At 43.0% G+C, this 17,465-nt stretch overlaps 1 protein-coding gene across 1 annotated transcript in view; it reads left to right on the top strand.

Moving 5' to 3' along the window:
- The window catches only part of DPY19L1 (dpy-19 like C-mannosyltransferase 1), a 73,411-nt gene that overhangs the window by 36,703 nt on the left and 19,243 nt on the right, over positions 1-17,465 (top strand). The window contains exons 8-14 of the mRNA XM_066238717.1: positions 1,014-1,105; positions 2,216-2,315; positions 4,274-4,351; positions 8,436-8,522; positions 9,948-10,007; positions 10,553-10,633; positions 16,453-16,554. Of these exons, the coding sequence (XP_066094814.1) occupies positions 1,014-1,105; positions 2,216-2,315; positions 4,274-4,351; positions 8,436-8,522; positions 9,948-10,007; positions 10,553-10,633; positions 16,453-16,554 (600 nt within the window). The remainder of the gene's footprint in view (positions 1-1,013; positions 1,106-2,215; positions 2,316-4,273; positions 4,352-8,435; positions 8,523-9,947; positions 10,008-10,552; positions 10,634-16,452; positions 16,555-17,465) is intronic.

The following is a 17,465-nucleotide window of genomic DNA, read 5'->3' as shown; positions in this document are numbered from 1 at the left end:
AGTTTTCATTTTAGATGCTATGAATTTCAATTTTACAATTTTATTTTTTTAGAGCTCCCATTTCTCTTTTTTGAATTCCCATCTGTTTATCCATTTTACCCATCTTTTTCTATAACATTTTAATCTTAATTATTATAGTTATTTTAGGTCCTTATCTGTTAACTACTTTCAGATTATCTGTGAGTTTAATTCTATTGACTAGAATTTGCCTCTTGATTGTAATGCTAGTCTTTAAAGGAGCCCCGCTTGACTCGAGAAAGATGTAATGATTTCTTCTAGTGTGACTAGCTTAGTAGCAGTAATACCAGATTGTTTGTAATTAATCCAATGCAGTTCTTAAAAAATTAAATGATGGACTTATTAATACATTTATATATACACAGAAAAATGATTGCGTTTGAAAACTGGCAGAGTATGTTATGTCATTAAGTCTAAAGTAAGCTCTTCAGAAAGGATGAAACTTGACTGCTTTAGAACTTTTGTTATTTTTTCTGATTCTGCCACTGTTAAATATTTTGCAGCCCAGGGAAGCTTGGGCAAAGAAGAAGTAAGAACAAAAATGGAGGACACCTTTTTAGGAGCATTGTGGGTAAAAATGCTAGCACTGAGTATGACAGAGAGCTTTGAAATTTCAGTTGTAGGTTGTTCTGCTGAAACTCACCTGGAAGAAGACAAACTGTAGTTAATGAACACAACCAGTTCAGACGAGATCATTCAGGCTTGGCAGAGCGCCTTCCAGCGGGTCCTTCCCCGCTTCCCTTCCGGGCTGCCGTGGAAGTGTTGTAATATCACGATGTTAATATTTCACACGATCTGTGCTGCATGTGCCGCCCTCTTCGTCATGTTGCTCACTCAGCCTTACTCTGGGTGGGAATTCAGTAGCTTGTTTGACAACACACCATTGAGATTATGTGGGAGAAGAACTTCTCTCTGTACTGTGAGGAGCAGCTTTCACGTGGTGTGCGTGCTTTAACAACCTTGGCCAACACCCCCTCCACGTGGCCTTTTCGCAGTGTACCCGTGTGATGTGGACGCCGCCTCTCCGCGAGAGCTTCTCCTACCCGTTCCTGGTGCTGCAGATGCTCCTCGTGACGCACATTCTCAGGTAACTCCGGCGGCCCCCTGGCAGTGGTTCCGAAGGAGAGGGGATCCTTAGGGAAATAAGGGGAGATGCTCAGTGCATCTCTTTATCCTAAGGCAGGGGTCCCCAAACTACGGCCTGTGGGCCACATGCGGCCCCCTGAGGCCATTTATCCAGCCCCCGCTGCACTTCCTGAAGGGGCACCTCTTTCCTTGGTGGTCAGTGAAAAGAGCATAGTTCCCATTGAAATACTGGTCAGTTTGATGATTTAAATTTACTTGTTCTTTATTTTAAATATTGTATTTGTTCCCATTTTGTTTTTTGTTTTTTTACTTTAAAATAACATGTGCAGTGTGCATAGGGATTTGTTCATAGTTTCATAGTTTTTTTTTTTATACTCCGGCCCTTCAATGGTCTGAGGGACAGTGAACTGGCCCCCTGCCTAAAAAGTTTGGGGACCCCTGTCCTAAGGGTTTCTTACTTTGTCCACGGGGCACGCCTTACAACCGCAGGACTTTATGCGAGCACTTCACCTTGTGGAGATGTTAGGCGTGCTGGAGGCTTTGCATTGGCTCGCTGATGTAGTAGGTAGTCCTAAATCTAAAACTAACAGGAAAGGTAAAAATCACCTCGCCCTCCTAAAAATCCCCTAACTCACAAGTAGGACCAAAGTGAGGCCTCTGGTGGCTCCAGAGTGACCCTGCCATTGTGTGCTCTTCCCTTCTCTGTGTCCTGCCCAAGCAGGACCTGCTTGTCTCCCTCATCCTCCCCGATGCTCCTTGGGGTGCTGGGCCTGTGTCCCCACAGGGCGTGTCTGCAGAATCCTGTGTCTGTCAGAGACACTGCTGTCTCTCCCAGAGAATCTGCTGGGCGGACCGCTGAGTGTGTTTGATCCTGAATGTACCAAAATAGAATTCAGTGGCTGTGCCGACCGGCCGCCCTTTGTCTGTGTCTGTAGTGCTAATGGGCACTAACTTCATATGGAAACTGTGACAGAGTGTCCGGAGGTGTCGTTTCTAACCCGGGGTTCACTCTGCCCCGTGTGTGTGACAGACGGTCGCGGTGAGACATGCGGGTTTGGAGCCGAGCCGGGACGTGTGGGTGGGCTTGCTGACGCGCGTTTCTCTTCCCCAGGGCCACCAGACTCTACCCGGGCAGCCTGGCCGCGCTCTGCGCCTCCAACGTGCTCTTCGTGCTGCCCTGGCAGTTCGCCCAGTTCGTGCTCCTCACGCAGGTGGGCGCTGGTTCCCCGCTCCGCTCAGCCTGTCACGCGAGCTCGTTGGTACAGAATGACAGAACGGAGATGTTATATGAGTCTGAGTCCTAAATGCTTTTCAGTTAATGCTTTTTATTTGCATACTAATAGAACACATTTATTAAACCACCTTTGTGAGAATGCTTCTTTTCATTACTCAGTACTTGTTAGTGTGCTTTAAGGAGGAGAGGGCTGTAACTTCAGGTTTTCTCTTAAGTAGGTGTATTTCCTGCATGAATAATGCTGTAAGGTCTTACAGCAGGTGACCCAGGACAAATAGTTGGGCAGCTCACACTTTATGTGACCGCCTGCTGGTGTGTCCTGTGATTTCTGTGTCGTCTTTCCATGTCCCCGTCTCCCTTTCTGTTCACACGGAGGTCTGTAAGACAAGGTGAAGCTCGGTGTAGAGAGGGGGGTAAACGCAGGGCTTATTTCTCCTTGCCCCCCCCCCGTCCCCACTTTCTTATTGTGCTGCCATATTTATATCCGTATAATGCAATCTAAGAGTTGCTTTTTAATGTTCTTTGAAATTTGTTGCTAGAGAAAAGAAGTGAGACTGGACTTGAGTCCTGAGAAGTCAGACTGGACTTGAGTCCTAACTGTCCACTGGCTTCTCAGCTTCTGGTTTCAGTTTCCTCATCTGTGAGATGGAGGAATTGAGAGCCGGCCTCGCTGGGCTGTGGTTGCGGGGCCTGGTACTTCCGCAAGATGTCAGCACGTTGAGCTGCTTTCACCGGTGGTTTTTAAAAACGAGGCTCTATTTGTACCTTTTTTTTTTTTTACCTTATCTCTTACACTCCTTTGTCTTTTTTCATGTGATGACATTTCTAAATGATTCTGGTTCAGAATGTCCCTGAGAGTCACTCCTTAAGGTTCTGCCCTGCCAGTGGCTGTGTGCTGCTTGGACCCCGGGGGGCGAGTTCCCATTGCTTCCTGTTAGGAGAGAGGCTGCTTTTCGGGGTGGGGGTCTGGGGGCTTCCTGAGTTGGGGAGGCGCTAGCAGGCTGCTGTGGGTCTCTGTCCACTGTTCCTGTGGGTGATCAGGTACTGCAGTGGTCCTGGGGGAGACATCAGGGTGAAGGGAAGCATGGTGTTCTAGCTAATGGGAAATTTGCTGCGGATTGTTTGGAGATAAAACATTTGATGAATGTTTGAATATTTAGCTGTTTGCAGGTGTGTTTACCCTGTTTGCATAGTAGGAGGAGCACGAAATTCACTTTGAATGCCCTTCTCCGTGGAGAGGGCAGGGGGTGTCATTTGACATGATGCCTCTACGCTTTACCTGAGGTGTGCGTTTCCGATTTAATCAGTTCACTGAAATAACCCGGGACTCTTCAAATTCTTGGTTAATGCGTATACAGTTTTCTTCAAAACTATAAAGAAAGTTCAAAATAGCTTTGTAGTGAAGGTACTAGCTAATTTGAAATTTGATCAATTTAGTAACACTTGAATGTGTGTATAAATGAAAGAGAACGCGGAGATTCTTGTAAAGAGTGACTGACAAGCACAGCTTAATGTGTTTATGCACACAGGCATACCTCCTCATTTTTGAGTTTAATGTACCTCTCCGATTGTGCACTAACTGTTGTATGTCATAATTAAATTTTCATTGCTTTTTGATTAGGCAAGGCACTTTGTAATTATACATGCTGACATAGAGTCACCCTGAGATTAAAATGAGTATTTTTTTTGGATAATCCACCAAGTAGATAATTTGAATGGTTCATTGAGAGAGCTGCATATGGAAAGGAAAAATCAACCAGTGTTTGCTATATTAATATATTGACCATATTCATAATAAATTATTAGGTAAGAGGGAAACTAAGGAATTCACTTTCAAAATAAATATAAATCTATTTGAAACAATAAAAATAACCTTTTTTCATTCTTATAACTATTATGTATAATTTTTATTTCTAACTTCTTTTTCAATTTCAGATTGCATCATTATTCACAGTATATGTTGTGGGATACATTGATATATGCAAATTACGGAAGATCATTTATATACACATGGTAATGATTTTTAAAATTTTTTTCCCCTTTAAGTTTGATCATAAAACAAACTCCTGATTAGTATTTGATTTGTTTGTGTTTGAACTGGTTATAACATGATTTTATAACTAAAACAAGCATCATTCAAAAACTGTGATATAATCAACAGACTTCGTGTTAAAAAGGCTACCTAGGAGTTTTAGTTTGGGTCATATCATCTGATTTGAGGTAGTGCCTGACCCACCTGTGAAAGAGTCCCTTCATGAGAGAGAAGAGTGGGTGATGCGTTACCCAGCGGCCTTCTGTTGCAATGACGGGGAACGTTCGTGTACTGAGCACCGACTGCCCAGGCACATGGGGCGCACCCGGGAACAGAGCCACAGGGGTCCCAGCACACCTGCTGGTCTCACTCCGACAGCGTGGAGGCAGGAGAGAAGACGGGGTAGATCACAGGTGTAGGAAAAGGGTAAATTGTACAGAGTGTCAGAAGGTGATAGGACTGAGGAGAAAAGGAAAGCACCAGTCATGGTACCCGAGGGGGTCGGCAGTGCCGGCGTGGGCGGGAGACTGAATCAGGAGCGGCAGAGACTGGGGAGGAGGGGGCGGGGAGTGACTGAAGGAGGCGTCATGGAGAGGAATATTCTGCGCTGGCGAAACCACTAGAGCAAGTGTCATTAGCCTGGATGGGTGGTTCTGACGAGCGTTTATTCTTTAAAACCACTTGCCTTTTTTTTGTCATTAGTCCTTACAATTCTAATGTTTTTATAATATGCTGTTATTTTTAATTCTGTAATGATTAATACTTGTACCAGAACGTGTATAATGTCGAGGGAAGTTATCAAAATTATGAAATGAACAGCCATGAGTTTGCCCTCTAATTAAAGACTAGAGCCATTGTTAGTTCGAAGCCCTGCGTGCCCTGAACACATCCTCCTCTGTTCCCGAGATATAACCACTGTCCTGACTTGTTAAATTCTTCCTGACTTTGTACGCATTCCTGAATAGTCCACAGTGTGGGGCAGAGGTTTACAGTTGTTCGTGTGGAAGATAATGCAGTAATAAAGAATAATACAAGAATAAACTGTTTTGTGCATTTACAACTGTAAACCTACTTTTGCCTCACCCTTATTTTAATTACTAAATAGTATTGTTTGTAAGGTTTGTAAAAATGGTATGCTTTTATGAGACATTTTTACTTGGATTTCCGAGATTTATAAATTACTGGAGTTTAAACACTTTCTTTGCTTTATAATTTCTGTTATATAAATAAAGCACAATTTATTTATCCATTTTCTTATTGAAAGACACTTAGGTATTTCCCATCTTTTCTTTTATGAACAGTGCTGTACATTTTTACACATACTTGCCAGGGTGTATATGTTGAGTTTCTCTAGGGTGCTTACACACAGTTGTATATAGAATTTCTGGGTAGAAAATTATATACATTTTCTTTCTTTTTTTTTACAGAGACAGAGAGAAAGTCAGAGAGAGGGATAGACAGGGACAGACAGGAACAGAGAGATGAGAAGCATCAATCATTAGTTTCTCATTGCAACACCTTAGTTGTTCATTGATTGCTTTCTTATATGTGCCTTGACCACGGGCCTTCAGCAGACCAAGTAACCCCTTGCTTGAGCCAGTAACCTTGGGTCCAAGCTGGTGAGCTTTTTGCTCAAACCAGATGAACCCGCACTCAAGCTGGCGACCTTGGGGTCTTGAACCTGGGTCCTCGGCATCCGAGTCCAATGCTCTATCCACTGCGCCACTGCCTGGTCAGGCTATATACATTTTCAACTTCATAATTTAATGCTGCATTATTTTTCAAAAGTGATTAGACTACTTCAAACAATAATGTAGAATAGTTCATGTTTTTCTATATCCTTTTATATTTTGTCAATCTGATAAGTAAAAATGGTATTTTATGGCATTAATTTGTATTTTCTTTTACTCTCAATAAAGCTGAACATCTTTTGATATGTTTATGGACCCTGTGTTTCCTTTTTTATGACATTCCTATTCATATCTTTTACCAGTTTTTCTCTCATGTCTAAGAGAAATGGCATCTGTTTTATTCACTGCAGTATAATCCACTAATTTCATTATTTATTTTGAGGCGTGAGTCGTTCCTTATTGGGCCAACTTCAAGCTGGCGTCTTTGTCCTTTAACTTGTCTTTGTTGTGCTTTGAGTACTTTTTAAAAGAAATTGATAAAGGCTAAACTTCATCAAATGCTTTTCTGTATCTTTTTAGATAATCCTGTATATTTTTCTCTCAATATATTACAGTGATGAATTATATTAATTGCTGTTCTATATTAAGAAACCTTGATTTTCTCCTAAATTCAACTTTTATACATTGCTGGATTTACTTTGCTGTTATTTTGTTAGGATTTTTAAATACCTGTTCAAGAATTGGATTAGATAGTAATTATTCTTTTTTACACTTGGCTTATTTTTTCTCCAAATTGTTTAATACAGTTTTTTTTTTAACATTGCAGTAAAATCTCAGTGCATTTTAGTTTCATCAATCACACAATCACCTAGGCAATCGTGGATGACTTTGACTCATAGTTATAAAAGTACATTAGTGATATAAAGGTACATATAGTGATAACATCACACAGGTTTACTTTATAGTGGAGCCTGCGCGGGTGGTTTATGCTTTATGGTGTGACTTGCTAACTATGGAAAGTCTCTTTCCATTATTACTTTACAAATTCCTATAGTTACATAAAGTAAAAAATATATATAGAATTGTCCCCGAAAAGGATTTTCCCCATTTTTTTCATAGTAAACAAAATAGTATAAAATTTACTATCTTAATCTTTTTAAGTCCACACAGCAGTGGCATTAAGTGCACCCAGACTCAGGGGTAGTAAGCAGCCTCCACCACCATCTGCAGAACTCCTCTGAAACTGAAACTCCGTCCCTCTTCCTCTTCCTCTTCCTCCCCCAGCCCTTGGGAACCCCCATTCCCTTTCTGTGTCTCTGATTTTAAGTACTCTGGGCACCTCATATATGTGAAACCATGCCGTATTTGTCTTCTCCTGAATGGATTTTTTCACTCAGCATAAAGTTCTTTAGGATTGCCTTCTTTTTAATGGCTGAGTAATATTCATATATATATACCTATTCACACACAGACACACATATATACTATCTTTTCAATATCCATGTGTAGGAACTATTTAGTGTTTGCATGCTAAGGAGCTACGTTCTCTAAAGAGAGCTTTTAGGGAAAGTAACTTAAACCTAGTAGAAAAATGGGCAGTAGGAATAGATAGTTCACACACACACACACACACACACGACACCTTAACAACAACATAAACAGCAAATAGAAGAAAAGAAGCTGTGTGTCTTATTCATAATTAAAAGAATAAAAAAGTGAAATGAGAACACTTTTTGGTATCAGATTGGCAAATATTTACAAGGATAATACACAGTGTTGGCAGGAATGTGTAGCAACAGGAGCCCCGTGCCTTATTGATGGCAGAATAAATTGGCACAATATTTTGCATGGCGATTTGTCAATATTTTTTTCAGATTTTTTAAATGTGTGTACCGTTAGTCCATCAATTTCACTTCTAGTACTTTATCTCTTAAATGACATGTATGTAAGATATTCACAGAAGGATATTGATCATAGGATTTATAATAGGAAAAACAAAATAACAACACTGGGAAAGCACGTAGGTGTTCAGCACTGGTCAGAGGAGTGCTGTTTAATTAAATTAGGTTGCAGTCTGGAGTGGAATACTCTTCGTTTATTCAACAGAATGAATGAGATTGGTTTGGGCTGATATCAAAGCTCTCTGAAGCAATGAGTAAAAACAAACACTAGCATAGCTATGGGTTAAGTTTCCATTTGTGGTTTTAAAAAATATACACGTGCATGTCTGGAAGGATACCCAGTAAACCGTCGACAGTGGTGATCCTTCCGGCTTTGCAGCGTGGGATAGATAGGACACGGGCGGTTTTCATTGTATGCTCCCTTTGAACAGTTTGAATTGTGTTTATCATGAACATATGCAATTTCCAGAATAATAATCAAAAATTTTTTTTGTTTGCTGTGCATTAATTGTATTTTTCTTGGATTTTTCCAGATTTCTCTTGCACTTTGTTTTGTTTTGATGTTTGGAAACTCAATGTTGTTAACTTCTTATTATGCTTCCTCTTTGGTGATTATTTGGGTAAGTGTTCTTTTAAGTGCATACATGGCTCTTTTGGAACTGAGTGGTGTATCGGTGTCGCGGGCCTGGGGTGCGTGGGGGGTTTTCTGTGAGCAGCATCTCAGTGTGTGACTGAGTGTGGGTGGTGGAGAGGATGGAAGCCCTCCCTCACAGACCAGGGAGGAACGGCGAGGGTTAATGTTGGAGAGCGGAGCAGAACACCTGCCTGGTTGTCTGATTGGCCTTTTCTTTCTCCTTCCTCATCTTTTCTGTCTCCTTAGACTTGGTCCCAGGGTTAGTTTTTAGAAAAGTGTCTGTGCTTTCTTCTCTTTCTTTTTGTCCTCTCCTCTTTTCAGTTTTTACGTGATTCCTGCTCCATTCTGACCACTTTCCCCCTGTGGCCTCTCACCTCCTTGTTCCTCGGATCAGAGCCCTGAGGCCTTGGTGTTCACGCTTTCCCGTGTTTAGTTGTATGAGATAGTCAGATAGTTTGAGTCACCTGGTGACTCAGTTACAGTTTGCTAAATCACTCAGGTTCGGGTTATCAGGAGACCGTTCTACCGAATGAGAACAAACAGTAAAAGGCCTCCTGACGCCTTTGCTACTTTGGTAGAATAAATTGTCCTGAATTTATGGACTTCCAGAGGTGGGCTATGCCTTTTTCATCAGTGGGTTTTACCATTACAGTGTCTTGCCACTCTAAGAAGAAAGAAATCTTTCCTCTCTTTGGTATAGGTCGGTATCTGGAGGACAGAAGCAGATTGTACTGTCTTCATTGAACAGTGTTTGGTGTCAAATCATCTAAGTTACTCAGATCATTTTGTCTTTCTTGATTTCTAGAAACCATTAGCAAATTTGGAACCTCTTATTTCTTTGTCCCATTTTACAAGTAATATTTTTCATATTTTTCTGTTCATACATATTCAGAAACTTCTGAAAAGATTTAATTTGGGTTTATATTCTTATGTTTTGATCTCTTAACCATATTTTTGTTTGAAGTAGATTTAGATCACTATGTGTATTACATTTCTGGAGTCTATTATATATTTGAAAATAAGATTTGATAGAGAAGTATTTAGTTGTTCTGTTAAAAACTGATTTATAGTTTCCTGAGTTAATATTTAGCATAAGAAAAACCATATATGATTATAGGACATCTGTCTTAAATTCTGAATTTATATTTTTTGATTCTTAGGTAAGTCAGAGATTGAAAATCACTCATAAAAATTATTATTTGGTGATTCTATTTTCAACTTCACGAAGTCACTAACTGACCTTTGGTTAAAATAGGGCTGGTTCTTGAAGTCAGTGAGCTTGTGGTGACCTATATTTAACACCGACAGTGTGCTACATTTTAGATTCTTGAGAGTCTTATAATTCAGAAGTACTTCCTGGCACTTGAATTTATAAGGATTAACGGTATGCTATGCTGTTTTCTCCACGCAGGCTGTACTGGCGATGAAACCACATTTCCTGAAAATAAATGTATCTGAACTTAGTTTATGGGTAAGAATCAATCTATTTGAATGCATACATTTTTCTTCTCCAAAATATGTCATTGGTTTTATGTTTTACTTTTAAGGAAATGATCTGTGCAACACAGGGGATCTGACAGTTTTATAATGTGTTAGAGCTCAATGTTAATGTACCAGACTGCCCTTTTCATGATGCAAATTAAGATTAACATTTGATTGGTAGTTAAAGAATTCAAGTTTTATTTATTATCCATGTTTTTTTTCTAAGGAGTAGTACTTGTGTAAGAAACTGTTAGTAGAAGGGGACTTTACCTGCAATTGCTGTATAATAAATCGTCTATAAAGTATATTAATTTTTATAATAAGATCATATGTTTACATTTTTATTTTTAGTGATAGCTTCTTGATTTTGTAGTAATGTTATTTTAATTAAAGATGAATTTTTTTTAGCAGTGTCTCTGGATGTGGAGATAGTTATTTAACATGTGATCAAACCATTTTTTCCCCTAGCTATGTCTCTGAAGTGGCTATATGAAGCATCAATTTATTTTTGTTTTGTCATATTTTCTTTTGTAGGTTATCCAAGGATGCTTTTGGTTATTTGGAACTGTCATACTCAAGTATTTGACGTCTAAAATCTTTGGCATTGCAGATGATGTAAGTGCATTTTTTGCTTAAACTTGAAAGACTTGAAAAAAATAAAATAGGGTAAAAACAAATTATTTGAGTTATTAAAATACCACTATTTAAGCCAAATTCTAAGATGAAGATCTGTTATTTTGTCTATTTATTATAATAAAAGGTAAATGTGACTATGTATATAGTCCGTATTCTCCAAAATTAATTTCTTGATAGTTATTTTATTGATCTTTCTATAATCACAAAGATTTTTTTTTTTTTTACGTGAGAGTAAAGGGGAGATACAGGGACAGTTTCCCGCATGTGTCCCGACTGGGATCCACCCGAAGACCCCCGTCTGGGGCTGATGCTCTGTCCATCTAGGGCCATGCTCACAACTGAGCTATTTTTAGCACCTGAGGCAAAGGCTCCACACAGCCAACTTTAGCACCCGGGCTGTGGTGTTTCAACCAATCGAGCCATGGCTGTGGGAGGGGAAGTGAGAGAGAGAGAGAGAGAGAGAGAGAGAGAGAGAGAGAAGGAGAAGGGGGAAGGGTGGAGAAGCAGATGGTCACTTCTCCTATGTGCCGTGACCAGGAATTAAATCCAGGACATCCACACACTGGGCGATGCTTTATCACTGTGCCAACCAGCCAGAGCCAATATCACAAAGATTTTAAAATTTAAAAGCAAGAAAGCCTTAGAGACTTCAGCTTATATTCTTTAAGGCCTATACCGTTCTTTTTCACTGGTTTCTTTATAATCCCCTTTGTCACAGGTAAAGTCGCTGTCTCCAAGAGCCTTGTAAACTGTGGATCATATTATAGTCTTTTTCTTTTCTCCCTCAGTTTTCTTGTCAGTGCTTGTGAAAGTTTTATTTATAAGCCTTTATTTGTAATTTATCCAAGTTTTATTAAGAGAGCGTTTTGTTCTTTGTTCTGTTTTGTTTGGTATTTGGGTAAGAGAGAAAATAAAATGAGAATTCTCCTTTATAACATTAAGGGTTCTTTCTACCGTAATTTTCTCTGCGTTTTTTACTTTGCTGTTTAGTTAACATCTTAACTAATTTTAAAAAGAAATTAACACAGCCCTGGCCGGTTGGCTCAGCGGTAGAGCGTCGGCCTAGCGTGCGGAGGACCCGGGTTCGATTCCCGGCCAGGGCACATAGGAGAAGCGCCCATTTGCTTCTCCACCCCTCCGCCGCGCCTTCCTCTCTGTCTCTCTCTTCCCCTCCCGCAGCCAAGGCTCCATTGGAGCAAAAGATGGCCCGGGCGCTGGGGATGGCTCTGTGGCCTCTGCCCCAGGCGCTAGAGTGGCTCTGGTCGCAATATGGCGACACCCAGGAGGGTCGCAACATGGCGACGCCCAGGATGGGCAGAGCATCGCCCCCTGGTGGGCAGAGCGTCGCCCCCTGGTGGGCGTGCCGGGTGGATCCCGGTCGGGCGCATGCGGGAGTCTGTCTGACTGTCTCTCCCTGTTTCCAGCTTCAGAAAAATGAAAAAAAAAAAAAAAAAAAAAAAAAAAAAAAGAAATTAACACAAGAACCAACAGAGAGAGAGTAAGTGAACCACATATTCTTTCTCCTGTGATTTACTTTAATTGGCTTTCTTTGTCCTGTAACAGATGAAAGCTGAGGATTTGGGGCTGGGTCTTGGGAAGTCCTGGGGCCTCTCCAGACTCTTGGGGGGACATCACCTCCCAATCTCCCTCCTCCCCCCTTTCCACTAGGCGGTTTAGCTTTAATTTCCTACACATTGGACATTTATACAGGTTTTCATATGAACAAGGGGATTTGGGGCTGGAAAAGGATTGAAAACAACTCGGCTATTAAAGGCTGGTCTAGATTCTGGAAAGACTTTTAAATGTATAAAACTATGGTCTAAAATATGTTCATTCATTTCTTTTTTTTTAAATTTTTTATTGAATTTATTGTGGTGACATTGGTCAATAGAATTATGTAGGATTCAGGTGTACAGTTCTACAACACCTCGTCTGTCTATTGTGTTGTGTGTTCACTGCTCCTCGCCTCTCCCTCCATCACCATCTGTCTCCCTCCACCCTCTCCCGCCTCCCCCACCTTTCCCTCCTCAGTCCCCACACTGTGGTCTGTGACTGTAAGTTCTATTTTTTTTCTTTGCTTAATCCCTTCCCCTTTTTCACCCAGCACTCCCAACCCCCACCCCTCTGACAGCTGTCAGTCTGTTTTTTATATCTATGAATCTGTTTCTATTCTGTTAGTGTATCTTGTTCATTAGATTCCATGTAGAAGTGAATTCAGATAGCACTTGTCTTTCTCTGACTGACTTATTTCACTTAGCGCAGTGCTCTCCAGGTTCCTCCATTCATTCAGTACACACCTGCTGTGTGCTGGCACTCCCGTGCATTTAGAGACAGCGCCCTGGTCAGACACGGTCTGCTGGGAGGTCGGGTCGAGTCCTGGAAGCTAGGATGCAGTGTAGACCCTAAGTGCTGCCTGCCACAGGGCTGCACGACACGGTTTGCTGGGAGGTCGGGTCGAGTCCTGGAAGCTAGGATGCAGTGTAGACCCTAAGTGCTGCCTGCCACAGGGCTGCACGACACGGTTTGCTGGGAGGTCGGGTCGAGTCCTGGAAGCTAGGATGCAGTGTAGACCCTAAGTGCTGCCTGCCACAGGGCTGCACGACACGGTTTGCTGGGAGGTCGGGTCGAGTCCTGGAAGCTAGGATACAGTGTAGACCCTAAGTGCTGCCTGCCACAGGGCTGCATGGGGTGTCAGGGAAGCTCTGGAGTCAGTGGGAGGCTGAGAGGAACGATGACCGAGTCACCAGTACGTGGACAGTGACCACGGAGAACAGTGAGTGAGCCCAAGTCCTTCGTGTATGGAGTCTGTCGCCTTACTGGGACAGACAGACCAGCTCAGGTATTGATTCGGGTTAAAATTCTTGCGTATATATGAAATGTCTTTAAGTTTTTTATTTAAATTCCCCTATGTGGATTTGCAGTTGATGTTATATGTTTTCTTTTTTGTTGTTGTTGTTGTTGTTTTTTTTTTTTCTTTTCCATTTTTCTGAAGCTGGAAACAGGGAGAGACAGTCAGACAGACTCCCGCATGCGCCCGACCGGGATCCACCCGGCACGCCCACCAGGGGGCGATGCTCTGCCCACCAGGGGGCGATGCTCTGCCCATCCTGGGTGTCGCCATGTTGCGACCAGAGCCACTCTAGCGCCTGGGGCAGAGGCCACAGAGCCATCCCCAGCGCCCAGGCCATCTTTGCTCCAATGGAGCCTTGGCTGCGGGAGGGGAAGAGAGAGACAGAGAGGAAAGCGCGGCAGAGGGATGGAGAAGCAAATGGGTGCTTCTCCTGTGTGCCCTGGCCGGGAATCGAACCCGGGTCCTCCGCACGCTAGGCCGACGCTCTACCGCTGAGCCAACCAGCCAGGGCGATGTTATATGTTAATATTTTCAAAGCACCACCTGTTTTTAGTTCCCTTTGGTTTTGTTGTGTTTACCTTTGTCCCAGATCCTGTGGTCCTCCTCGCCTGCTGCTTGTTCTTCGGGCATTTCTGTAGCTTTTTCTGATGCTTAAGGGAAGGTGTCATTTCACCCTCTTATTTTCCAATTAATGCATTTAAAACTATAAATTTCCATGTAAGCAGTTTTTGTGTCTCTTACAAGTTAACTATTTTATGATTTTCTTTTTAACCTGAAGGTTAAGTTTTATGTTGCTTTCTAGCCAAAAAGATTTTTAAAGCCCTTTCCAGTTATCATTTTCACATTTTACTGCATTTATGATTAGAAAAATATAATTAGTATAATATGACTTTGAAATTTATTGCAGTGTAACGTGAACATTTTTTTTTTAATTTTACTTTTGCTCAAGAATAATGTGTATTCTCTCTTTATGAAGTTTCCTATGTTTGTGAGCTTATTAATACTACTCAGCCATAAGAAATGATGACATATTGCCATTTACGACAACATGGATGGACCCTGAGAACATTATATTGAGTGAGATGAGTAAATCAGAAAAAGCTAAGTACTGCCCTGGCCGGTTGGCTCAGCAGTAGAGCGTCGGCCTAGCGTGCGGAGGACCCGGGTTCGATTCCCGGCCAGGGCACATAGGAGAAGCGCCCATTTGCTTCTCCACCCCTCCGCCGCGCTTTCCTCTCTGTCTCTCTCTTCCCCTCCCGCAGCCGAGGCTCCATTGGAGCAAAGATGGCCCGGGCGCTGGGGATGGCTCTGTGGCCTCTGCCTCAGGCGCTAGAATGGCTCTGGTTGCAATATGGCGACGCCCAGGATGGGCAGAGCATCGCCCCCTGGGGGGCAGAGCACCACCCCTGGTGGGCGTGCCGGGTGGATCCCGGTCGGGCGCATGCGGGAGTCTGTCTGACTGTCTCTCCCTGTTTCCAGCTTCAGAAAAATGAAAAAAAAAAAAAAAAAGAAAAAGCTAAGTACTATATGATTTCACACACAGGTGGGATATAAAACTGAGACTCATGGACATAGATCAAAGTGAAGTGGTTACCAGAGGAAGGGGGTTAGGGGGAGGGGAGTAAAGAAGGACAAATAACACAGTGATGGAAAATGATTTGACTTTGGGCGATGGGCACACAATGCAATGAACAGTTCAAATGCTATAGAGATGTTTACGTGAAGCGTGTTTTTATGGACCAGTGACACCTCATTAAGTTTAATTTTTAAATAAAATAAATAATAGCATTCATATTTTATATTAACATTTTTTTTCTATTTTAGAGGGAAATAATAGTTAACATTTCTATTTAAGACTGTCCACTTAACTATTTCTTCTAGTTTTTCTTGGGTTTTTTAAATACAAATGAAATCTATACTGTTTGGTGTAAATACGTTCATGATCCATACGCTCTTGCTTTGCCGCGTTGACCAGCGTGTAACACCATCCTGGGTCTCCTTCCATGGTCCCTGCTGGACCTCAGTTTCGCGAGTCGCTGCCGTTGCTGACCTAGCTTTCTCTGGCTCGATCTTGTTCTCTTCTATTTTCAACCTTCCTGCATACTTTGGTTTAAGTATGTCTTAAAGCATTTGCATTGTGTATATATATTTAACACATAGATACAGACAACGATGTGGTGATAGCCAGAGGGGACAGGGCTGGGGGGTAGGCGGAGGTGGGAAGGGGGATGGGAAAGGGGCGTTGCTCGGGGTGATGGCGCACAGTGCAGTGTGCAGATGATTTGTTGAGTAACGCACCTGAAACCTGTACCCCAACAAATTCAGTTTAAAAAATAAATAAATGAGGAGAAAGGAAAGTGTTGCAAGCATCTTGTTTGTTAATTGCAAATAATCTGCCATTCTCGCGTGGCTTTTTGTGGGGAGCGGACAGGGAGACGTAGGAGAGCACTGGGTGACGTGAAGACCGCACAGAGGTCAGAGGTCGGTCGGAAGGTGCATGCTGTCCCTTCTACCTCTTCCCAAAAGTCTTCACTCCCCTTTTCAGGGACCTGAATTACTGTTTCCTTTTTTTGACTGTCGCACTGTGGTTTCTGAGTGACAGAGGCGTGCGTGTCACCAGGCACGCCTGTCCTGGTGGCTCCAGCACGGGAGACGTGTCGTGTGCTGCACCAGGTTCCGCACGCTGAGCGGGAAGCCGGGGATAACCGACCTTGGTTTGCAGACGGATCTGGGAAGCCAGGCGTGGCTGGGCCGTCACTTGTCAGCAGAAGAGGAGACGGTGGTGACGTTGGAGGGCGCCACGCCTTCTTACCTCGCAGCAGCTCGCGGAGTGGGGACAGTGAACTCTGAAATGTAGTGCAGGCTGTTTTTAGATACTTAATAGATTAAAATGCATCATTATAATATGTGGTGTGATCTAATGGTGCCTCACTTTATTCCTTACTAGGCTCATATTGGCAACTTACTGACATCAAAATTCTTCAGCTACAAGGATTTTGATACTTTATTGTACACCTGTGCGGCGGAGTTTGACTTTATGGAGAAGGAGGTAAGAGAGGATTCCTCGTTTTTCCGCTGAGGATCTGGTTCATTCATTTTTTTCAGACAAGGTGTTCCTGTTCTTTCAGCCTCTGTGCTCTGCACTGCTGTGTAAGTTTGAAGGAAAGAAGTTCTGGCCGCCTAGAGGAAGCCGTTCCGTTTGCATTGGAATAGCTCCCTGAAGTCCCCGGTCTTTTCTCACTTTAGTAACTGAGCAGCGGCACTGAGACCAGCAGAGTTTGGGAGGAGTGAGCAGCATTTCAGGTTGGCTCGTTCCAGGCACAACACTAACTCAGTGGGGCTTGGCCTGTGCATCCTCACTCCGGGGTGGCTTGTCTGGACCATCTCATTGCTTTGAAATACCACCTGGGGCAAGTTCCTTATCCTAAAAACATTTTTCTAAGACTGGACTCAGATATTTAGAAGGAAACCAGAGAGTAGCTTAGTGAGTCATCAGAGTCTGCAGTGTCACTTAATGTTCTTGGTGTCACAGCTACTGGTTTCTAGTAGCGCGCGGCAGACAGATGAGGAGTCACACTGAGGCACGCAGGAAAGCACGTGGCTGCTTCCGTGACACTTCATAGCAAGTGCCGTGTTGCCGTGCCGTACGAGCTGGTTGGTTTGGTAAACGTTGTCTGTATGGCCTTTTTACACTACTCCTGGGTCCTGACTGGTTGTGATACTTTCTTCAAAACTGTGTGTGTGCGTGTGCGTGTGCGTGCGCCCGCGCGCGCACTGAGCTGGCCGACAGTAGTTGGGTGGTGCTTCCCTTTTCTCCCTTGGCTCCCGCTGGGCTAGCCGTGTCCCGATAGCGGCCGGTGGGCGACAGCACAGCACACCGGGAGCTCTGAGTCACCGGGCACACCGGGCCGGGCCCTCCCTGCAGGGGCCTGTTGCCCCGTGGGCCACTCAGGCTCCACC

Source organism: Saccopteryx bilineata, chromosome 7 (genome assembly GCF_036850765.1).
Source record: "Saccopteryx bilineata isolate mSacBil1 chromosome 7, mSacBil1_pri_phased_curated, whole genome shotgun sequence".
Lineage (NCBI taxonomy): Eukaryota > Metazoa > Chordata > Mammalia > Chiroptera > Emballonuridae > Saccopteryx > Saccopteryx bilineata.
The sequence above is the reverse complement of the archived record's forward strand: the minus strand, read 5'-3'. Positions and strand labels throughout refer to the sequence as shown.